At 32.5% G+C, this 24,423-nt stretch overlaps 1 protein-coding gene across 8 annotated transcripts in view; it reads left to right on the top strand.

The window, feature by feature from the left end:
• RTTN (rotatin) overlaps window positions 1-23,969 on the top strand; it is a 71,049-nt gene extending 47,080 nt beyond the window's left edge. For 3 of the 8 annotated variants that reach the window (XM_015855194.2, XM_015855195.2, XM_085537561.1), the window contains 16 exons: window positions 389-471; window positions 6,988-7,099; window positions 7,838-8,033; window positions 9,032-9,122; window positions 9,762-9,915; window positions 10,081-10,218; window positions 10,701-10,909; window positions 12,376-12,481; window positions 13,468-13,562; window positions 16,391-16,468; window positions 17,281-17,407; window positions 18,908-19,107; window positions 19,887-20,154; window positions 21,262-21,365; window positions 21,718-21,784; window positions 23,505-23,969. In XM_015855194.2, coding sequence (XP_015710680.2) covers window positions 389-471; window positions 6,988-7,099; window positions 7,838-8,033; window positions 9,032-9,122; window positions 9,762-9,915; window positions 10,081-10,218; window positions 10,701-10,909; window positions 12,376-12,481; window positions 13,468-13,562; window positions 16,391-16,468; window positions 17,281-17,407; window positions 18,908-19,107; window positions 19,887-20,154; window positions 21,262-21,365; window positions 21,718-21,784; window positions 23,505-23,587 — 2,111 coding nt within the window. In that variant the 3' untranslated portion in view covers window positions 23,588-23,969. Of the gene's footprint in view, window positions 1-388; window positions 472-3,571; window positions 3,665-6,987; window positions 7,102-7,837; window positions 8,034-9,031; window positions 9,123-9,761; window positions 9,916-10,080; window positions 10,219-10,700; window positions 10,910-12,375; window positions 12,482-13,467; window positions 13,563-16,390; window positions 16,469-17,280; window positions 17,408-18,907; window positions 19,108-19,886; window positions 20,155-21,261; window positions 21,366-21,717; window positions 21,785-23,504 lie in introns of those variants that run through there. The other 5 variants (XM_085537560.1, XR_014942635.1, XR_014942634.1 and 2 more) reach the window with 5 other exon arrangements.
• Window positions 23,970-24,423: the final 454 nt, after the last annotated feature.

The following is a 24,423-nucleotide window of genomic DNA, read 5'->3' as shown; positions in this document are numbered from 1 at the left end:
TATGTTTGTACTGTGAGACCCCAAAATCAGTACTTTTTATCCTCTTCCATTTTAAGTGAAATGAAATCTGAATTATGTAAAATTAGTGAAGACTATGTAATTGCAGTTTGAGCTAATCGTAGCTTTTCCCATGCTTTATTGTTATAATCAAAAGATTTTATTCTATTTCTATTTATTCAAGGGATTTACTGGATAATAATACAGTGGCACAATATGTAGAAAAACTTTAGTATTTTCAGACTCTTTGAAATATTTTGAATGTTTGAGAATAACTGCTTAGCCACTTTGTAGCATGAAGATGTTTGAAAGTGTTATGCTTTCTGCTGGTCTTGGAGCAGTAGGAATGCTTGTTTGAATCTGATGGTTTTTTTATTTCCCCTCCATACAGATTTTGATGATTCTCTTAATCTTTGGAAGGTTCTATCCAGTCGGACCCCATCTTCACATTCTCGGTCAACATCAGAAACTATGGTAACTTCCAGAGTAACCTCTTTATGTCAAATACACTGTTACTAACGATATACTTTGAGGAAAATTATTGCTGTTGTAAAGACAAGAAAAAACTTTAAATATCAGTTTAGTTTAAGAGCTGAAACTAAGTTGAAATTAATTATGAATTAGTTTTAGGATGCTGAAGAAATGCACAGAACAACGTTAAATTCTCCAGCTACTACATTAGAGAAATCACTCTATTATCAGCTTTATTGACAATAAGCAATCATTTTTGTCTATAACTGTCGCTTCTACTGTTTTTATCAAAACCATCCTTTTAGAAAGAACCTGTATTTAGATTATGCAGCTATAAAACTGGGTCAATGAAAACCACAGAGGCATATTAGGTTGAAGATGCATTTTTAGTCATAATAAATACTGGATTTTGTAGCGTATTTCTAAGGTATGCAAGTGCCTCAAGATAGATGCAAAAGATGTAAGAAAGTGGATGAAATTGTTTTCTGGACAGGATGATTCCTGCAATTAAAAACTTTAAATGCTTACTGTCTTTTTAAATGGCAAATGCAAAGGAAGTGAAAGCAAAGTATATTCTTTCAATTCCAGAATGGATTTACAGTACTAGATGAGATTATAATTAAAGCTTTTATATTATCCATTAGTTACCTAGTAAAAATTGCAAGTTCTCAAAGACTGCAGCATAACTCTAAGAAAACTAACATATTGCATTGGGAAATCCATTTTTAAAATTTTGTTTGAAGTTTTTTGATGTATAAATAACCATCTAATGTAATATGAAAGCTATAATACTACAGCTAATACAACTATCAAAGCTGTCACAGCTAAGTGAAGATTTTTAAAAGGTATTATAAAAATACAGTGTAAGAAAATTACTAGTGTAAAAACGTTATCTCAAAGTTTGTTTTCCACTTGTTCTTCCTACAAAGGAGCAAAATTATTTCTGAAAGGTTCTTGGCAATACCAGGTGAAGTATTTGCAGTAGACCAATAGTCAAATACCTAAAGAAGAGCTGAAGTCACCCAACTGGTGAAGGGGAAGCTCTGCCTATGTTATTAGTCCTTCTCGGGAAGCAGACTAGACCCAAGAGCTACTCTCCCTTCTGTGTCTGGCCCTTATCTGAGCCCAGCATGACTCCATCCTGGGTGCACCCGTTCTGGTCATTTAGGAAGCACAGCTGCAAGCAATTTGCCTGTGCTTCTTGAGCCAGACACACCCCTTCACCTGTTCCAGCTGTGACCTAATAGTACCCCTACACTGCTGCATTCTTTTAAGAAAGAAAATAATTAAATTAAGAACACGATAGGTCATGTTCATGCTCACTGTTTTGCATTTCAGTTAGAATGATCTTGATTAATAAATGTTACTGCTGAAAGTCAGTACTTAAGGCACCTGTAGTGTTTCTGCATTGTTATATTGGTCTGTGTTTCTTTAAAGTTTTTAAAAAAGCCAACCACATATAAATGAAGTGTGGTTTTAATTTGGATTTTATTTTATGAAAGTGTTATTCAGCTTGGACAATGCTAAGTTTGCTAATTACAGAATGTTAAGGCAGTGTCCTTACTTTGAATTACTTTTGAACTAATTGCTTAGGCATTCCTTTTCTGTTAAACAGATGTACTGCTATAACAAATACTTGTAAAACACTTCAGAATGCTATATTACTTTCACAATTCAAATATTGGAAGGTGTTCAAAATAAAAATGCTAGAAAGCCAATACTGAAATTTTTAATCTCCATATATTTCATATTTCCTATTTTTCATTCCTATTTCAACTCTCTGTTACGCATTCTGTCTATCACTGCTGCTATTATTGGAATGTTTTAGTAATTTAGGAAAAGTATACCTAAGTGTTAAGCTGAATTATCTCTGCTTTAGAAATGTTATTAGTTTACTTGATTTTCATTTTGCTAAAACAAAGAATAAAGCAAATAAGTCTACAAAACAAAAACTCAAAAACCCAAACTTAAATATTCAAAGCTGAATATTTGAAACTAAAATAAATGAGACTGCATAGAAATCAGGAAATTGATGCTTACACAAATAATACTTTAAAAAAAGATACCATATTTAAATAGAAACTGCTCATTGTTTCCAAATTGCTTCATACTGAATGGAATGTTACTTTCATAAAGAAGTTGAGCATGTTTTGTTCATGTTACTCAAGGTGAAAGTTGAATTTCAGCAATTCTTACTGAAGTTGAAAATTTGATCTTCTAAAAGTTGTGCTTGGGTTCTCATAAAGAGAACTCATGGAGAGTTCATTATATCATGGTTTGAGTGGTATATTTAAAAAAAAAATGCTTTGGAATCTGCTAGATCAAGTTAATGTATTTTCATTTATATGTGTAAAGTAGCACATCATAGTTTAATGTAAACGTTTAGCTGTACTGTTCCATTTAAGAAATTGACCTCTAAAACTAACTAAAGCTGATAGCATATGGTGATAGACTCATTTGTATTACAATTCCAGATATTGTAGACTTTGCTCTTACTAGGATTATGTTCTTACTGCTCTAAGTAATATTAAATATACATCACATTTATTAAATATATATATGTAGATTTCACAGAAAACCTTTGGTGGTTGTGAAGATAACTTAATTTGCATTTGACTTATATGCTGATTAGCAGTATGAACTCTTCTAGCAGCTGTAAACTTATTTTTATTGACTGTATTTTTTGGCCTTAAAAAAAAACACCATAACAGTGCTTAACATGATACTTGATAAATTACTGAGCTGGAATGAGAAATGCAAAGATCTGATATTCCAATCCTGGTTTTAATTAGAAGGGGTAAACACAAGGGAATTGAGGCTAAATGCAAACTGTATTTCAGAGCGCAGCTAATGTCTATTAAGTGTCTATCTAATAAATTTAGAAACAGTATTTAAAAATACCTCAAACTTTACCTGCAATCAGACACAGTTTATTCCTGTTATAAATTACCTTTACATTTACCTTCCTACTGGTTGGCTCAAAGTTTTCTATTTTGATGTACAAGGAAAAGGAGTATTTTTATGAAGTCGTTAACAAAAGTTTAAAAGATAAAGGGATGTCATCATTTGAAATACACTAGGTGGCATACTTTCCCCATCACAGATGAAAAGAAGTCTGCCGGCCCTACTGAGGGAAAAATATTTTTCTGTTCAATACCAATTTGATGACAAAGCCACAAGTAATTGAGAGTTGCAGGTAAAAATACTAATGTTGGAAACTCTTTCCTGATTCTTTTTTTTTTAAATTCTTGTAGTTATTTCTACATCCATTCATTGTAACTCCTGTTTACTTCTGTTAGCCGCATCCTGAAGATCTTTCTGGAAACCAAAAGGATGATTTTCATTTAATTCCATAAATGGACAGTAAAGACAGATTGATTCTTTTTTTAATGTATTGAAATCAGTTCTAACATATAATGAAAAAAGTGTTAGTTTTCAGTTTTTTCAGGTTTCATGTAATCTGTGCTTTAATTGAACTATGCACTATCAAAGACTTTTCGCATAATATTAAGTGAAAATGGTATTTAAGTTACTCTTAGGCTTCATCATATTTCCCCACCTCTATTTTTTCTCCAGATTTACAAAAATTAAAAATTAGAAAATTAAAAATCAGGTATATCCATAGCAGGAATTATTCTTTTCTTTTTTACTTTACTGTATAAAGTAGTCTGACAGAAGTTTTGAGAGACTATCAGTACTATTCTACGCAATTTATAGAAAAAAGAATGGCTGTGTGGGAATGAAATCAATGATTCAAAGTCACATAAAGGACAGCAGGAGAGCTGAATTACTTATACTCTGAATGATACATTCTGTATTCTGTGTCTTTAAGATGTCAGTGGATTCTGTATTTTTCACCAGTTTATTTTTCTGTGAACTATACTGTGGATGTTGCTGTTGTAAGGAAATAACCATGTTTTGTCTCTTATAGAATTTACTGTTTAAACATTAATTATTATTATCTTTGCAGAATTTATTTTAATCAGTATGTTTGGTTTCTGTTCATTATTATGATTGAGAACACCATACAGCATATACGTGCAAACTTGTTTTACTCTGTGTAAATATATTAGGGCTGCTCTGTACCCAGGGCTGCTTAGCCAGTATGAACAGTTATTTAAAAAATTAAGCTAAGGTTTAGGTTAAAGACCTATAAACATTTCTGAAATAGCAAAGTCATGACCATTCTTACCTGTGAAATCTTTATCCTATTTTGTAAATAATGTGTATTTTATTTTCAGGTTCTGTGGTTACCAAATTGTTCTATAGCTAAGCAATTTAAACCTTTGAAAAAAGAATTAATAATTGCAGGCCTATTAAAATAATACCAGAAAGACTGCATACTAGTTTAAAAAAAGACCTTTTATTCATATCCAGTAGATATACAGTAAAAACATTTATCTTGTTTTCATTATGATGACTCTTGTATTCTTTTTTAATTGTTCCACGGTCATCGTCTCCCCATCATGCAGCTTTCTTTTACCCCATTAAACTCCCTTGCAAAATCCGTTGTTTTGCTATTAAGCAGCAGAACACTTCATTACTCCCTTAAAGAATATGGTGGCAGTAGTCAGTATCCTTGTGTGGACAAGATGTCCTAGACCTCCAGCTGATCCTTATCAAAGGTGATATATAGAAGTGGTTATATCTTTTATTTCCTGGAAGGCATGACACTGTAGAAATTACTTTGTTGTATTACTGTATGTATTCTGTTAAGATAGCACAAAGATTAGTTTTTTAACCCATATCTCAGTGTAAAGCAATTAGAAATAAATGTCATATTACTCCAGGAGTATAATATTTTTATAACCAGGTAAAACATTCATTGATTTTTTTTCTTACATATCTAATACCTTATTTTTTATTTATTTGCCAAAAGTCTTTAGATGATTTTGCAAGAAACATAATTTATTGTTTGATTTAATTGATGCTATTTGTTAATATATGAATGTGCTTGTATGAATTCATAATAACATTTTTAAGATGACTCTCAATATAGTAATAACTCCTTTCAGGGTTTTACTTGTTGCAGAAGTGGGGGTAGCATTTGGTGTTTATTACTTTCAAGAAGGATTTATGCCTTTTGTTGTTTATTAGAATGCTTGGAATTGTAGTGCTAAATAGATGAAGAATTTGTCATGTGTCAAGATAGATTGATTTACTCTTGTATAAATGATTTTAATAACAATTTAAGTTAACAAGTGTGAAACTTCAAATAATTTATTTCAAATGTCAAATATGCTTTTTAGTTATGTATCTAAACAAATTTGATGTGGTTGGTGCAATTTGGCAGTGATGCTTGCCAACATAAAAGTACCCTGCTAGGCATATCCTAGAGATTATGTGAGCCCACATAATCTGAGGTATGCATATTCTTGGTTTCACACATGCACCCTTAATCTTACTGAAGCTTGTCTTCAGTCTTATAATAATCTTCTGTTTTCTGAGGAACACTGAGCATTCTTCATTAAAAAAATTTGGTGCTGTAGATAGTTGTGGGAAACCAGAGGAAAATGGGGAAGAACAGAGCTGAAGGCTGCCACCATGAGCTTTCTGTTCATGAAAGGACTTTAGTCTTGAGTAAAGTGGTGCATGTACACCATGTTAAACGTCATCTAGCTCCAACTCCTCTTCCAACAGTGGGAATACCTGCCACTAGATCAGACTGTCCAAGGCTCTATATTCTTTATTCTGTATATTGATATTGTTGGGAAAAAAGTGTTATGTGAATTGTTTAGATAAGAATCAAAATTAACAGAACTGAAAAATGACCTGATATGAACAGTACCTGTCATTTATTCTGTGACAGGTCATAGGTCTTGTTGTGTCACAGAACCGTTAAACTTTGGTGTCTGTGTCTTCTGGTTTCAAGCTTGTGGTCATAAACACTGTAACAAAAGCATTAAGAATCCATTTTGGAAGCATGGAAAATTAATAATACAATGAATAATCTAGTTGTTCAACTGGCAGAAAAAGCATGGTAAATTATTTAATGTAATGTAAGTATCTCGTATTTTCAGCATGAAATGAACACATTCAAGGGTCACAGGATGAAGATTAAGACAAGTATTCAGAATCAGACAGGCTCTGGAGCTTCAGCTTTAGCTGTCAATCAGCTGACTTTTAGTATTTTTCTTATATCTTGATATAAGTGCAAAAGTCCTGATGGAGCAAATAGTCCATGAGAAATTTGGGTTTAAGTGACAGAACTGTGTAGTGCCTGAAATTTCCAGTTTCATGGGCCTTGATTAATTTTTAACTGAAATGTTTCAGCAGGTTCATATTACTCATCTTTCAATATTTCAATTAGTAGATGCATATAAACATATGTTTTTTGTATATATATATATATATATATGCACAAATGTTATGAAATTTGTTTTGGCTACGAGTAATTTGTATTTTTGTATTTACTAATTTTTTTTAATTTATTTTATTTATTTATTTATTTTTTCTTTATCATGTAAGCCATATGTAAATAGAAATCTCCTCTATCAAATCTTTTTTATGACTTCCTAGATTCTGTCTGCATCACCAGCACCGGGGAGTGTTACTGAGCTTCAGGCAACAGTCCCAGCAAATTCAGCTAGTTTTGTTCCTGAAACTGCAATTAATCGGCTTATGGCACAAGGTAAGTCAAGCTTTGAGTTTGTATGCATACTAATTACTGTTTGACCTGCTAAAATTCCAATATTTGTACTTGAGTATAAAGTATGTGTATTACTGGAACACTCAGCATTGGTGCTTCTAATCGTTATTTCAGAAAACAAGCGTGAAAGAGACTCCCTGTAAAAAGAGATGGATTTGACAGAAGTAGAAAGGGTTGATATTGCTTGAAGTGTAACTCATTTCTGTCATCCAGTCACCCTTTCAAAACATTCCCTATTGGTGAAGCAGTTGTTTACATAGGCAAACATACACGCACATAAACAAAAATCTTTGTATGTTTATAAATATAATTCAGTTTATATGTAGAATGATAAAATGTATATAAGCTTATATAGAAGCTATGTAGGTCTACATATCTATATAAAGATTTAAATATTTTTTGTTTAGGAAAGAATTGAAAGCAAAATTTAAATCACAGTAAATTTACCATTTATCTTTGATTATTGGTGCCTTTAGAAAGAACATTTTATTTCAGAGCTATTTTAAATAACACTCTTCTGTATTTGATTTGTTTTTTCTTTCTCTTCTTTCTTTTTTTCTCCCTCTCTCCAGAATATATTGTTTTAAGTGTATGTATTTTAAGTATATTTGGGCATTTTATGTGAAGTAGAAATCATGTTGTTTTTTGAGACTGCTTTAATTCATCTCTTGTATATTTTGTATTTTTTTATTATTTTTTTTTTAATTAAACATATGCTAGGTCAAAGTGATATTACCACAACAGCATCTCCAAGTCAACATGATTCTCCTTTGTCTGCTGCAATCTCTAAACAGTGTGCTGTAGTCACACCTGCACTTTTATCAGCTGTTTGTAACCTTCTGCACAATCTGCTTCTTGTTATACCACAAGATACTGGGATTGCCCTTCAACAAGGCTTGCTAACAGCTCTCAGCAGGTATGAGATCAATAGCTGATGAATTACAGACAAGTTATAGTAACAGAAGTGAAAAGTTTGTTAGGGAAACTACCAGTATTTCTTAGTAAAACTGTTAAAAACATTGATTTCTTCATTCTTCTGGAGTGTTCACAAATGCCTTTGAATAAATATATATATGCATATATTTTCTATAGAATTAATTAGTGATACCATTTGTGGTGTCTACCTTCTACATAAATTGCTGCGTATACTGTGTATGGTCTCAGTGGTAATTTAGTTGTTGAGAGGGAGAGGAGTTTCCTTTTTCTTATTTGACACTTCAATATGTGATATTCAGCTCTTCAGAACTGCAGATCAGTTCAATTTGTTTTATAATTTTCTAGTTTTAATTGCTAGCTATATTTTGAGGCCAAGGCCTGTTGCAGTAAAAGAGAGTGAGTAATGTGTGCCAGCTTTGGGAAGTATTAGATCAGAGACTGTAATATGTTTTCTTGTTTGATTTGGGTTTGTTTGTTTTTAAAGAAGGAACATCTTCAAAATAGTCTTCAGATTATATTGCATGTTTCCACTTACATCATAACAAATTCTTTCATCTATAAACAGTGTTTAAAAATCATGAAGTGGAGCATGAAAATTGTGGGTTTATTTTTTTTTTTTTTAAGGCTTTGAAGAGCTTTTGCAGTTGCTCTTCATACTGCAATTAATGATTAAAAAAATCTTACTTGAGTACAGTTTACAGTATTACAGAACTGTTTATTCTTACATAGGAAAGAAAGTAAGCAATCAATCAAATATAAAGAATTTTAACCCATGCAATAATGACCATTAGAATTCCCATTAGTCTAGCTATTATGAAAGAACTTAATGTGACTACAGTTGCTATTACACTAGATTTTTTTAAAAAAGTAAAGAGAGTAAAGTTAAATTATGATGTGCTACTTTTAATATTCACATATAGAATGGTAATTTAGTAGAATATTTTTAGTATATTTCTAACCAACTTTATTTTGTTTTAGTCTTGTAAGTGCTAATCTGGTTGAGAGATACATCTTGGAACTGAAAGCTCCATTGGGTAATCCATGTCATACAGAACATGTAAAAGCTCAGGTTAGACAAGTACTTGTTATTTTTTATTAATTATGGAAATATTTATGTTTTCTATCTATGTTTATTAACATCTACCAAGCATACTGCCACAGGTTACACTTGTATGAATCTTTGTGCTTTTTCAAAAGTTTAAGTGAAAATACTACATTATGCTTAACACTGAAGAACTAATTTCTATATTAGAACTATATTTAGAACCCTCAAACAACTTGAATATTAATTTTGTGGGTTTTTTTTAAGCACATTGTAACTACAGTAAACATGTAATAGATTTTATTTGTACAATACTGAAGTATGAGCCAGATGCAGTTAGCGACACAGTTATTTTCCATGACAACCTGGCTGCCTTACTTTGGTTCTAGTCTTGTGAACACTTGAATAGTTCTCATCTGGCTATGGTGTATGCAGTGTGTAAGGGTTATTGCCTGTGGAACTACTTTTGTCTCAAATTTAACTTATTTTAATTAGTTTGAAAGCAGATATTCAGAACATTAGGAAAAAGTGGAAGTGATATCTATCTATCTATCTATCTATACTCATTCAAAAAAAGTTATGAATCAATTAAGTTGATTATATTTTAAAAATGTGAAAAGTGCAAATGTATGACTTTATTTCTTATCTTTTGAAAATATTTAACAGGTATTATTGCTACTTCAATACTTATCATCTGTGTCCAGGCTTCTGAAGTCATGTTTACTGGTGGACTCTCAGCTTGTAATTCAAGATGAACTGTTGAAAACTCTCTTAAGAAATGCCTTCACAATTCTCTCAGTTCGCTCTAAAGATGGGCTAGGTAATGAGGAACTTAGTTTCCAGTATAGTCAGACAGAGGCAGTTCTTTATTTTGAGTAGTGGCTTTATTTAGTAGCAGTTGTTTCTGGGCATAGTTACACAGATTTGTGTGTATGTATAAATAGATTTTTCTATATTCATAGATTTTTCTATATTCTTTTTCCAGATACTGAGTTAATATCTGTACTTCATGAAACCTGGGTAGATTTCTTCAACCTTCTAACTACATTATTGTGGAACAGTAGCCAAATGACTTTTCCATATGTGGCAGCAGCTCTTGCAAGTCATTGTACAGCAGTAATTGGTAATAACTTTTCCTGAATGGGTTTTAACCTGGAAACAAAGAAAATAAACAAAAGAGGGAGGCATGCCATGCTATTTTTTAAGTAATTTCCAGTGTCATACAAACATAAATATACCTGGAGAACTTGACTAAATTTTTCTCTTGAATTCATATATTGAACAGTAGTTCTAGCTCTGAATCTTAAACAAATATGACACTTTCATATCAAGATTGAAATTATCCATTTTTTTCCCTTTAAAGATATTGTTGTTTTATCTTACTCAAAAAGTGAAAAAGTGAAAGTTCTGGAGTGAGATAAAGGTTACAGCAACTCAAGATTATTATGCAGATGGTTTGTCAGGGGGTGACAAGTATGCTCATTCATTTTTTCTTTTTTTTAGTTGTTCCTTTGTTTATTACTTGTATTTATCACGATGGTTCTCTAATATATTTAGAGACACCAAGATATGAGTGTCACTCAAGCTTATGATTTCACTTTTCAGATACAATTTGTGATTGTATTCGTCTGTCAAGCACTCATCCAGCTTTATATACAGCTAGTTTACAGTTCCTTTCTATCCTTTTGAATGAAGAAAGAAGACAACTGCAAGATAAACAGAGCGTATGTCAGGATCCAACTGTTAGCTTTCTTTTAGATCACTCTGAAGAATGTCAGGCATCAGTGACTCAACTTAGTGAATTAATTATTCAGGTATTTAAAGTTTCATCGTGTGCTTGCCGAATATACTTTTGCTATTTATTTTTTTTCTATTTTGCAAAAAAAAGAATGTTGTTGCCTAAAAAAAAAATAGTTTCTAATTATGAACCAAAACACCTTTCATCTGAAACATCCACTACATTCATTTTTGAAAGTCATAAAATAAGTTGGAAAAAAATGTGGAGCAGCAGCTCCTGGAAGTTCTTTGCGTGGACATTACTGTTGTGCTGCAAAAGGATGGGATAAGATCTTTTGTAGGAAAGACAACAGAGTATCTTTGGCCAAATACTGATATGGTCTTTTTTCTTTATTTTTCAAAAATGTTATGAGATTTTATGGCTGAAGTTGTAATCTTCCTCATTGTAAATGACAGAACCATTGTTCTTAGTAAGCTGTTTTTGTAAATCAAAACGGACCATTAACTCTTTCAGTTAATTCTCTGCCAGTCTGAGTGGTGTTATTGTTCTTTAATACACGTCCTATCATTGTATTTTCCAAACTAGTTTTAGATTGACCAGGCAGCATATTTTCATTGTATCTCCCAGCAAGCTTATATACTGGTGGCAAGATGTTCTTTCTGAAATTCATTCTCAATGTTCTGTCTTTCCTACAGTAATCTCATTATTTTTACTTATACTTTCTTGCTCTGTCTGAAATAATCTTCACCTTCTTCATTTATTTACATTGCTAAAATATCATCTATTTCCTAGCAATAAAACAAGTTATGCTAGAAATTTGTCTAATTTACCTTTCCCTACATAACAGTTCTTCTGTCTACATACTCACTGTCCTTTTTTATATTATGTGCAGTTTTTCATTGTAAGGATAATATTGATCCATGAGTAAACATACTAAAAAAGTTGGCTGAAAATGAAACACTTCAATTTACTAATGCTTTCCTTTTTATTGCTGTGGATTTTGTTTGTTTCTTTGGGTTTGTTTGTGTCAACGTTTAGTCCTATTTTGTTATGTAAAATAATATGTTTTGAGTATGTGTCAGCGCATGTCGAATGGTAGGAACAGAATAATGTTATGTTAGTTATCATTTTGTCTCTATTCCCGTGGTTACTGAATTCTTGTTAAATTACCTCAAAGAAGAGCTCAAAAGATAACCTGTGTTTCCTGAAGCTTTATACTGTATGTGAATGGATCTATCTCCTGTGATCCCGTGATAGTATTAGGAATGGTCTGTGGAAGGCTGAGATTATTAACCTAGGTAGCATGTTAAAAAAAAGAAAGAGGAGTAGGCTTTAGGAACAAATAGTTGCTGGTTGTTTTTGTTGTTGTTGTTTTCTGCTTTTTGTTAGAGAAAATGATGAAATGCTTCAACGTGAATAAACTGTTAACATGAATGTAGAGAGGGAGAATTCTGGACAGGAATATAGCAATGAGCTAAATACAAGTAATACTTACAAAATGATTACATTTTCAGTGTGATAATGAAATTACTTTATTTTTAGATTTGTGAAAGGAAATCATCAAAGGATGTGCTGAAAGAAGTTGCTGCAAATGCATTGCTCTCTCTATTAGCTGTCAGTAGAAATGCCCAGAAATATGCATTGGAAGGTGAGCATTTTTTAATTTATGATCAATGCTTTACTAATCAACTGTTTGCAGGTGTTTTTCACATTTTACTACTTGTAATATCCGTTGTCAAAACAAAATACCTAGTTTTCAGAGACTTTTTTTTTCTTTAAGATAAGAAAATAGTTAAGATGAATGAGTGCCCTGACCTTTCAAAGCTTTAGTCTTCTATGCAGCTTTGTTGAGATATCTTGAAGACTTATGATTTGCTATCCTCATCCTCCCAATTCATTTTCATAAGCTAGCCTGTCTCCATCTTTGTCAACTGTCTGTCTTATTTCAGTGACTCACAGAAATGAAGAATGAAAAAAAAAAAAAAGTGATAAGAAGAAATCATCAAGAGTCATATAATCATAGTATCATAGTCTTGTGTGGGTTGGAAGGGACCTTAGAGATCATCGAGTCCAACCCCCGGGATTCGAGCCTCCTGTGTAGCAGAGCAGCACTTCTACCACTTGCACTATAGGGGGATTCGAACCCGGGCCTCCGGTGTTGCAACACGGTATTCCTACCACTGCGCCACCGGGGCACACATCCCCAGTCTCCCCCCTCTCTTTATTTGTTCCTTTTTCTTTGAGTATTGTCCTCGCAGGAATCTGTTGCAGGACAACTCAAAAATATCCTTGGTTCTTGAGGTCATTCTGCTAGGTGCAATCCATCTCAAGGACTGTAGTAGTTACTTCCTGATATCATGGAGATTATGTTATGCAATTGCAGAATTTGGAGAACTGAATAATTAAACTTCAGGAGAGTAATAGTAATCATCATCTTTGTAAGAGCTATATCTTCTGTTCCAGCATGCCTGTTGCCGTATTATTGTAAGCTACTAAGACCTAATCTTAGTTTCTTTCTTTTTAATTACTATTGTTTTATTTTGAATGGTTTTGAAAGTTCACATTACATAAAGGTATTTTGAATTCCTTTGATTATGAATGAGCTTCTAAATATTAATGATTTTTGTCTTCCAGTTGACCTGATAGGTAGCTGTATAGAACAGATAAAACACATTCATGCGCAGCTGAATTTGGATTCTCTAAAGCCTGGGAAAACACAGAAAAAAAAGGTAACTGTAAAAACAAAGAAACAAACAAAACCCCAACAACAAACAAACAGAACACGGATATGATAAGGTACTTCTCGGCTTTTTCCTTTCCTTGAAGTGTATACTTTTGGTAGCTGCCACAGCTGAAAGAAAATAAGCAACAGCTTGTCATTTATAGTAAGGTTTCCTTAAGAATCTCCAAGTACGGGGATTTTGCTAACTTGATTATTTTTTTGTTTGCAGAGTTGGACTTCCAGCATTAACAGTCATGCCCCTGCCCAGTGTAGCTCATTTTTCTTATCTTGTTTTCACAAGAATATATCTTTTTCATTTTTCAGTTTTTCCTCCTCTCTTTCAAGCTGTGCTATCCATTTTCTTTTTTATATTTTCTTGCACCAATCTCCTTCCTATCCCACAACTTGTTGTGCATTTTACTTGTGTGTATAAATCTTGTTTTTTATTCTCTAACTTCTATTCTTTGTTTTCCAATTACATTCCATTTTCCGTCCTACATAGTTGAGTTGGGTGCTTTGATTTCTTATTTGATTTCTTACCAGACTAAATTGACCTTGTTGTTTGCTTCTTATCAGTTTGTTTACCTCATGTCTGCTCCTTTCACTATCAATACTCCCATGTTCTTCCCTCCATTCACAAGGTGTTTTTTTAGCTTTTCTTTTTTAACTTCCAATTCACTCCATCATCAGACTTATCTATTAACCAGCTCTTCCTTACTGCATCTAAAAATAGATGACTTATTATAATACAACAGTTTTATCAGTTTCTGCCTGCTTTCTACTATTTTCATCTAAGAGAATTATTAAAATGCAAGTAATGACTTCTGCTGTCAAATTTGATATCTCATGCAATCCCACATTAACTTGTAGTTGCAGAAAGTATGTAGGGTAGATGTGCATTGTTTAAGCTAGATATTATTTTTCTCATTGGCATTGGTACAAATAGACACCGTGCTTGTTTTGTGAGGTTGTGAAACTGCATTTTGTAACAATGAGCTCTTACAGGAATTTGACCCTGATATTTGAAGATCATAATGATTTCTCCTCAGATCTCCTAAACACTGTATTATCCTTTCTGCAAGGGATGGAGGCTCAAAGGTGTACTTTGCTGAGTATGCCTCTTGAACTTGGAGTTTGTTCCTCATTTATATTTGTTGGGCTGAGAAGGGGAAAGCTGGGGATATGTGCTTCTCATTAAATGTTAGGAATTAAATAAAGGAATATGAGATATGAAAGAAAGAATCTTATGAGAAAGATGACCTCAACTAGCCAGAAGGATTTTTTATATTTAATAAAAAAATTTTGAAAGAGATTTTCAGAAAACTTTCTGGCACATTTCCCCATTGAGCTGGGACTGTAAATTGCTGCAGCAAATATAAGTGTGCTCTTGTTTGTATGTGGTGGTGCATAAAGATAAGTAATTTGGTTTTGCTTGAGGGAAAACCATACAAACCACCTGTCAGCCCACTTTGGGGAAAAGCTCTTAAAGTAAGGTTAGCAGAACTAATTTTTTGTCTTATTTTGACTGTTGTGAAAAATGTGTTTGGACTAACTTCAGTCTCAAAGCACCTGAGACATTTGATATGAGATTCCTTTTCCTTCACAATAATTATCATAATACTAGCCAAATACACATATATATACAAATAGTCAAGCTTTAGAAAAGCTCCCAGAACAGAATTAAGACAGCCTAAAGTAAATAAGTTAAAACAGCACCATGAACACAATATATAGGCTTTTTAACCTGCTAGCAGCTCACACATTAAGTATTAGTTGCAGCTTGGGGAATTTTATAGGATTTATTGCTATTTGAGTTTAGTAAACTAATCCATAAAGAAGTTCTTGAAGGATCTTCTTAGTATTTTACTTAGTTAAAAATGAGACAAACCAGTCATAAAATGTTTTTCAAAGGAAGACATACATGTTTTTTTTTTCTTACATATGATTTTTATTAACTTTTTTTCAGATAGCTTTGTAATTAATATTTAAATATCATCAACTGTACATGGTATGTCTTATAAGTGTTTCACCTTATTGGAGAAATAGCATAAATCCTACATCCTTTATCCTTTATGCGTATAGATATTGAAATATGGAAACATTCTCTTGGGTTCAAAAAGCTTCCTGGAATTTGGTAATCTTGTAGAAGTGGTTTAGTCTATCAACCTTACAGTAGTTAGAGGTCAAGCCATCATTAGGTTTTAGTGTCACAGAGCTACCATGAAGACAGATTTTATTTTTTCACTTTTATACTTGAAACTCTTCATGATAGTTCACTGTCCAAAGGTCTGTATTTATCTTTATACTATTCTTATAAGGTCAGAAACTTTCCAGTATTAAGAATTGTGAACTAACACAGAGAGAATATATTGATGAATTGATCTGACCAAATACAAAGATCTGCAAGATAGAGATAGTTCATCTTTGTTTTCACCCAAGGATTTTAAATAGGTGCTTTTAGGAAGTGATTTATCTGACTTTTTTTTTTTTTTTTTTTTTTTTTTAAGATGCCTGCTTTAGGTAGATACAACTCAAACCCAGCAATTGTTCCATCCCATTTTTCTTTAATTTTCAGAGAAAGTGAGCTCTACATTACAGATCTCTGCATTTGGCCAGTTCAGTCCCCCTGGTTAAAAAGAGAGAGGAGGAAGTGTGCAAGTATACATGTTTAAAGCTAAGTGAAAGAAATCTAACCTGAAACCAGAAAGAAAGCATGGAAGCCATGTGACCTGTACAGTGATAACTTAGATTTTCACCTCTCATTTGAGATATCTTTCTTTCTGTGCACTGTTTTTGTATTTTTGTGCTGATCTTCCAATGTTTTTATCTAAATAGGAGGATAGCCTTAAAAAGCAGTTAAGATGCTCTATGCAGCTTCTTAGAAACTGCCTCTTCCAAAATGAAGAATGCAAGGTAAGTAATTCCTTGCAGGAATACCTCTGCCAAGGACATGTGCTAGCCTCCATTTTTGTTTATAGAACAACATGTTAATAGGACAAGAGGGAATGGCCTCAAGTTGTGCCAGGGGAGATTCAGGTTGTATGTTAGGAAATACTACTTCTCTGAAAGAGTGGTCAGGCAGTGGAATGGGCTGCCCAGGGAGGTGGTGGAGTCACCAACCCTTGTGATGTTCAAGGAACATTTAGATGTACTGAGGAACCTGGTTTAGTGAGAACTATTGGTGTCAGGTCGATGCTTGGACTGGATGATTTTGTTGGTCTTTTCTAAAGTTGATGATTCAGTGATTCTATCAATTACAGGCCTACATAAGCCAACTGGTTATCCAAATGGTTCCCATTGGTATACTGTTTTGGTATACTATTACTTTGGCTGCACTGATGCAACCTTTCCCTTCCAGAATCAAGACCATTTCCTTACTGGCATACTTCTTCAGAGGAATAAATTTAATTGAAAGCAGATAATTATCAATAACTACGTATTATAAAGCTGTGCAGAAACAAAAATATGGATATATAATGTATACTTGAGATTTTGCTACCAAAATATTTTAATACTGAGGTATATATTGCAAAGTGTAGGCATGCATATAATTAAAAACAATTTTACTGAAATAAAAGCAAACTAAAGGGACACAGTAAGGAAAAACTTGTTTTTCTCACTTTGTTTATACTTTGAAGTATATTGTATATACTATAGCAATGTAGGAATTATATAGTAATATAGTGTTTATATAATAATATAAATTCTTTATTCTGTTTTCATAGATAGCAGCACTCAAAGCTCATCTTGTTCCTGTTCTGCATTTGCTATGGCCATGGCTTTTAATGGATGACTCCTCCATGGAAACAGCTCTGCATTTGCTTTGTGTCTATACTGCATACTATCCTGCAGGTATAGTCTCTCTGTGATGTAATGCAACAAAATATTTTAAAAGAATAATTAGGGTAGCATGAAAAGGGAGCAGAAAAAAGGAAAAGGGAGCATAATGAGAAAATAATGTTTATTACTACTGTCAGAACAGAGTGTAAAAGCACTGGTCCATCAAAGTCTATCAAGAGTTTTAATTTTAATACATTCAGGACTTCTGCTCAGATCCTGTTTCACTGTGTTGGATTTAGAAATAATACAATTGTATTAAAGGATTAAATAGCATTTAATTCAAACCATGTCTGAGGGTTACACTTATTAAACTAAATAGTATGTTGTAGAAATACTGCTATGGGAATTTTGTTGTCAAGAACAACATTATTGGTACTTTATACAGTTTATGTTTTGGCCCTTGTTGGAAATATAATAATCTAATTTAACTCTTCTATTTATATATCAGTCTTAGTAACTAGATTGATAAAAGTGCACTTTTCATAAGAATCTTCTTCACTTAAGGAAATTGTCTATTTCCACTGAGTAATTATCCCCACTGCTCATTTCAAATCCAGGTTATCAACTTAAATAACAGTTTGTTTGTGACTTGAAGAAGCATAGGTATTTGATTTCTCCCTGTCAGAATACCTTTATGATTTAGCTTTTTAAGAATATATTAACAACTGAGCATTTTCACCCTTTTTTAAAGCTAATATCTCTGGATTTTAAATCAGTCTATTATATCTTTTTCATAAATCCATTATTTTTAAAATGGTTTTCAGAAATATATGAATGTATTAGCCAGCCGTAGTGAATGTGTGAAGTTCTGTGATATGCTGGAAATCATGCTTAAATTTCTGATGGCCCTCTTGCTCTTGTGTGTGACTCTAGGCTGTATTAATCCTCGCTAATATGATTTTAAATTAATAACATTTTCTCTTCCCATTCGTAATTATTGTTTATGAGGTGACCCAAACTTACCTGTTCTAAACTGCTTACCCACTTCTGCTTAATGCAGCCAAAGAAAACATGCAGATGTTTATAACAGTTAAAAACAGTCTGATTTTTATTTACTTATTTAAATAATTAACCATGGTTACAGTTCACAAATACCACTAAATAAAAATATGTAACTGCATATTTTTACATAAACTTTATATCAGTAACTTAATTGTTCCCTGTTGATGTGTTAATTTGAGCTTGAAGTTCTGTAGTGTAGCATTTTATTTGTACTATGGTTAAAACTTTCATAATTAGAGACCTGATTTCTGAAACAGTTTCAGAGGATCACTATGGATTCTCATGCCAGATAACTGCACTATTTCCTAGATAGAATTTACTTGTCTTTAAGGAGACATTCTGAGGCAGAGCAATTACTTTTTTATTTTAACAGTAGAATAAACTCTTAAATGCTAGAACAATAGGCTGCTCTTCCTGTAAATTGTCATGTTCACCATTTTTAGTTAATTTCTTTTTTTTTTAAATGTATTTATATTCTGTCTTATATGATAAATGTTTCATTTCCTTAAGGTTGCGCTTCAGTTTGTTGGACCAGTGGCGGACAGTCATCACTTGTGTCTGTGCGAAGTGCAGCTGGCAGTTCATTAATGCATAACATCTTGAAATTGGCTTCCCAAGTATCTGATGATAACAGCCCACTTCAGCACTTGATCTTTGATCTTCTTTCTAACCTTGCTCTATCTCATGATTGTAAAGGAATTATTCAGAAAGTAAGTAAATAATATTCTTCACTTTTTTTTTTCATGATGTGATACATACATTTTGCTTTCTGTAATAAGCCCTCATACTTCAGTATGGAGAGTCTTGTGGTCATGTGTAACTGTCCCAGCTTTCTCAGCCTTTTCCCATGTGTGACGAGATGCTCTGGTCCCTCGGTCATCTTTGTGGCCCTTTGTTGTATCCTAACATGAACATCCATGTCTCTTGCATACTGAGACGCTCAGAACTGGGCACAGTACTACAGAATTGCCTGTAGAGGGGAAGGATCTTCTCCCTCAACCTGCTTGCAATGCTTTTACTAATGCAGCTTAAGATACTTTTTGTCTTCTTTGTGGCAGTGGCACATTTTTGCCTTTTTTTCCAGGGAGACCTGAGAGTCCTTGTCTACAAAGCTGCTTTCCAGCTGGGTGGCTCTCAACATATACTGAGAGTACCCACATGTTTCTCCTTGCTGAAGTTCATGATATTTTTGCCAGCCATATATTGTATTGATCCAACTTTTATGTATCTATGTGTACCACCAAAATGAATAGAGAAGAATGTGTTTTGCCATAGCAACTTTATAGACATAATGTGGATTCTTTATCATATGTAATTATTTTTTAAAATCCTTGACTAACAATGGGTTTCAATAAATATATATCTATACATCAATAAATAAATATCTATATTAGGTGTTGTTCAAGTATATACCTTGGAAAGTCTTAACAGCAGTGAAGAAACCATTGAACAGTACATATCCTAACATTCTTTTTATTCCTTCTGACAGAGTAACTTCCTGCAGAACTTTTTGTCTCTTTCATTACCAAAAGGAAGTCTTAAAAATCCTAGCAGCGTGTGTACCCTTTGGCTAAAGCTGCTACTGAACATATCTTTTGGAGAAGATGGACAGCAAATGATTATGAAGATAAATGGGTTTTTAGACCAGATAGTGGAAATGTGTAAATGCAAACACAAGAGCAGCCAACATATAGCACTACTTATTCTACATAACATGTGTTTTAGTCCAACAAATAAGCCCAAGATATTAGCTAATGGTAAGTGCATGAAGGGTATTAAAGCTATTAGAAAATATGTCTTCCAAGATACCATATTTTGGTACAATTTGTGTTACTATTTAAAATCTTAATATTATTTAGAAAAGTGTATTTATAAAAACAATTTTCACAGAAGCAGAAATGCATTCAAAATAAAAATATTTAGCAAAGGAAAAGTAGAATAGTTTTAAGAAAATTATTGTCAATAATTCCGTGTTCTGTTGTTTGTAATAATATACTTTAATAGAACTTTAATAGAAATTTCTACCATGGAAGTTAATCTCTTCGAACGAAACCTTATTATTTGCTGCAAATCATGGCTATTGAAACAAACTATTATATGTTCTGTCATGCGCTGAAAATGTTTTTGATAGTGATAAAGTAACAATCATAGGCATATATGTTTGATGTAACAACAGGCTCAGAACTATTCTTGTTTTTTGTTTGTTTGTTTGTTTTAGGGTGTTTCAGGTTCTCTTATTTAATTGCAGACAGAATGCTGCCTTTCTTATGACTTTTCAACAGGTCTTCTACAGTGTCCATCCTTCTCAGTTTTTCCCCAATGCTGATTTGCTGCCTTAATGAAACATACATTATTCACATACATTATCTGTGAATTTTGTTAAGTGAACAATCTTACTTGAATATGTTTTCACAGTTAGGCTAGAAAATTAAGGTGCATACTATAGAGGGAAAAATATTTTTCATCAGTTACAAGTCACCTACACAGCATTTACTATGGAAAATAAAAACATCTTAATTTCCATCTTGATGTGGCTCTAATTGTGACTCCTGAGAGTTATAAAACAGCTTCATAGCTTCCTCAGTCTCTGTGCATATCTGATGCCTGTACATTATGTGTGCATGTTTTATTCCTCATTTCTTATTCTTTTGCACTCATTGTTTTTTGTTTGTTTTTAAACACTTTGTGAGCATATTTAAGTTTAATCTGATATTGTAACTTCTGTAATTCCTCTACCATACATATACCTTTACATACATGTCATATAAAATGTGCACTCCAAGGATAAAAATAGAGAAATATGCATATAATTATGGCTTTGATATTTTCTTGATGATTTATTTTTTCTATTTATTTATTTTAAGATAAAGCTATTGCAGTTCTAACTACCTGTTTGGAAAGTGATAGTTGTGCAGATCAGAGAATTGGAGCAGCTTCACTTTGGGCGTTGCTTCACAATTATCAGAAGGTTAGTATTTGAGAAATACAGGAATAAAAATGTAATGCTTCCTTTATGCATGGCAACTTTTAAGTAAATAAAATTATAACTTACATTAGCAGCTCCATCTTCTTATTTTAATCACAGGTGCTTGTGATTGGGGTTTGAACAGCAAAAGTAAGCAACTTGTCCTGTGTGATTTCACACTGCTCATATAAATACACTCTGTTTGATGATAACATTCTAATTCTAAAATTCAAGAATTTCAACTTCTATTGAGTTATTGTCAATATCTGCTTATAAGCAGGGGGGTTAAACTTGTTGTTTAAGTGTCTAGGTGGAGGGAAACAAAGTTATTGTGTTTTGTTTCTGTGTGCTGCAGGCAAAAGTGACTTTGAAGAATCCATCAATAAGAAGAAAAATAGATGAAGCATATTCTTTAGTGAAAAGTAAGTTTTAATCTCAGCTAATTCCAATTCTGTATTTTTTCTTCAAGTAGCTCACTAGTGCATTCTAATTTATATTATCAGAGTAATTTTTGGCTTGCTGTGAGGTTTTGACAGGATACTTTCATCTCTAAAATCATGAGTACTGATATGATTTATAGCCAGGTATCTTTTAAGTATAGATTGTAAAATGTCATTTGATTAAAAATTTTCATGCAAGATCTCAGGTGATAGATAAGGTTCATTTGCAAGAATAGGTCTGTTTCTGTCTGCAGCAAATATACTCCTGTGTTAATGATTTAGAAGAAAATGTTCAGATTAAACTTTGCTTAAAGAGTTTTCAAAGTCACTGTATTCAGTTACATAGAGAAGGAATCAGGACAGATGGTTGTGCCAGTCTTAAAATGCTGTACTATGAATTAGTTGACTTCTTGAAAGCTTAAGAGTTTTCTGAAGTACCTGAAGATAACTACAGTTTTGAGTAGCTTTTGAATGATAAATTGCTAAATTCAAGAGCTTTTATTTTGGAATAATATTCAATCATTAGACTGGAGCAGCAGCAAGCATTAGTCTGGAGGAGCAACTTCAGTAGGTAATAATGGATTTGTATGTTGTAATTCATTGCATCAGACCCTGACCTTGCAAAAGCATGCAAATACTTAATTTTAAATCAATGAACTTTCCTCCTGAATTACTTTGCTCTACACTAGTATGCAGACAGGTTTATCATTGCAGAGGCTTTTAATACAAAGTTAACTTCATATTCTGAAAGACAGAATTACCACAAAATTTCTGCTTACAATACAATATTTGTTAGGATTTTAATTAGGAGGAGGTGCTAGAACAGCTCATAGCTTAGTTCTATACTATGTCTACTCTAATCCATTGTGCTGGTGTTCCAAATTCATCCTTTACTAAGTCAAACACCAACTGTAAAGCAAGGTTTTCTTATATTAAAAACACAATAATGAATAGACAACTTTGTGTCGACATTGATAGAACAACAGAACTTAGACTGTTCAAGTCATTAAGTTGAATCAACAAGGTAGAAATGCATGGTTTTGACAGACTAGTACTTCATAACATTGATCAATATTTATTGATAGACTACTTCAGAATGGAAAATCGTAATCTGAAATATTGATTTTTGAATTCAGTAAACATTTAAATATCGAAATAATGACTATGAAATACTTTAAGGACCTGTAGTTATTACAGTTTACAACAATGTGAAGTTGTCTTCAATATTTTCCTGCTTAAAGTTTCTTTATTGGCCCACCCTAGTGATTCTCCAATTAATTCACATTGACAATTGAGCTAAAATGGTAGATTGTTCTTCTAAGTGTAAGTGGAGGATTTTTTTTTCAACGTCTTTTGTTCTTTTTCATTGTCCACTTTGCTTTTCCAAAAAAATATTTTCAAAAAACAAACAAACAAGGGATTACTTTATTGTAGCACAGCAGGATCAAAAGGCAGTTTTCACTTTGTTCTTACAACTGACTAAGAAAACATACACTACAAAAACCAACAGAATTTGAAACATTAAGTATTATTTGTTTTAAATTTTCTACTCCATAATGCAAAATGCTTATAAAATAGGATATGGGTAAAATGTAAGGCATTTGATTTAGTCTTTGGAAAATATGATTTTTATTAAGAATCAATTAGAAGGTAAAGTCTTGTGCTTTGTTTTTTTTTTGTTTTGTTTTTTTTTTCATTTTAGCTACTCCGCAGCCAGAAGGAGACGAGCTAAATGCCTACTACTTAAAATGCTTAGAGAATGTAGTGCAGCTTCTTGATTGTTAATGACTGTCAGATGAATCCTTTTCTTGAAATCGGACAGATTGTTCAATGGAAGTCTGAAATTCAAAGAAAGCACTTCTAATTCATGGATTTATGGCAACAGCAAGCGTGCTATGGAAAAAAATTATGAAGCTTTTGAGAAAGGGAGTTGGTTGCTTTGAACCAAAGAAGTCGCATTAAATGTAGCTTAGACCTTTTGTACTCTAATCCCAATGGGAAATTGTAATGATGCTGCTATGTAAAGTATGTATGAAGAATGAATGTACAGAGAAAAAATATGTGAAAAGACAGTAATTTTCTTAAATTGTATATTGAAATTGTTACTATAACTTATTAGAATTACTGTTTTGGATTGGTCTTAATAAAGTTTTGCTTTGCTTTTTAATTCAGTTTAATGTTTGTTTATAGTTTGTAATTTGTAATGTTAATAAGCACACTGAAAACAGTTTTAAGAATATTCACAGTCATGTTGTGTTATACCTGTTAGATATAGAGTAGCAGCCGATGGTCCCTTCTAACACAGCCCATTCTATGACTTTAAGAAAAAGGTCATGCATGTGGCATGATATTGCTTGTATGACATAACCACGATACTTACAATAGCTGGATTAAGTCATTACTAGGAATTTAATTTCATTATCAACTATCCATCTTTTCCCTGACAAAACAAAAAGCAAAGTGAGACAATCAAAGGCTGATTCTTTTCTATTTTATACATTGTATGTGGTTACTTGCAAAGTAGTTATTAAATGCTGTCATTCTCACCGTACAGTATTGCAGTAAGCTGTAAGGCTAGTGAGAATGAGAATGTTTGGCTGTACTTAGCTCTGCATGTTAGT

Source organism: Coturnix japonica, chromosome 2 (assembly GCF_054131305.1).
Source record: "Coturnix japonica strain WE chromosome 2, WE-NBRP24, whole genome shotgun sequence".
Classification (NCBI taxonomy): Eukaryota; Metazoa; Chordata; class Aves; order Galliformes; family Phasianidae; genus Coturnix; species Coturnix japonica.
The sequence above is the reverse complement of the archived record's forward strand: the minus strand, read 5'-3'. Positions and strand labels throughout refer to the sequence as shown.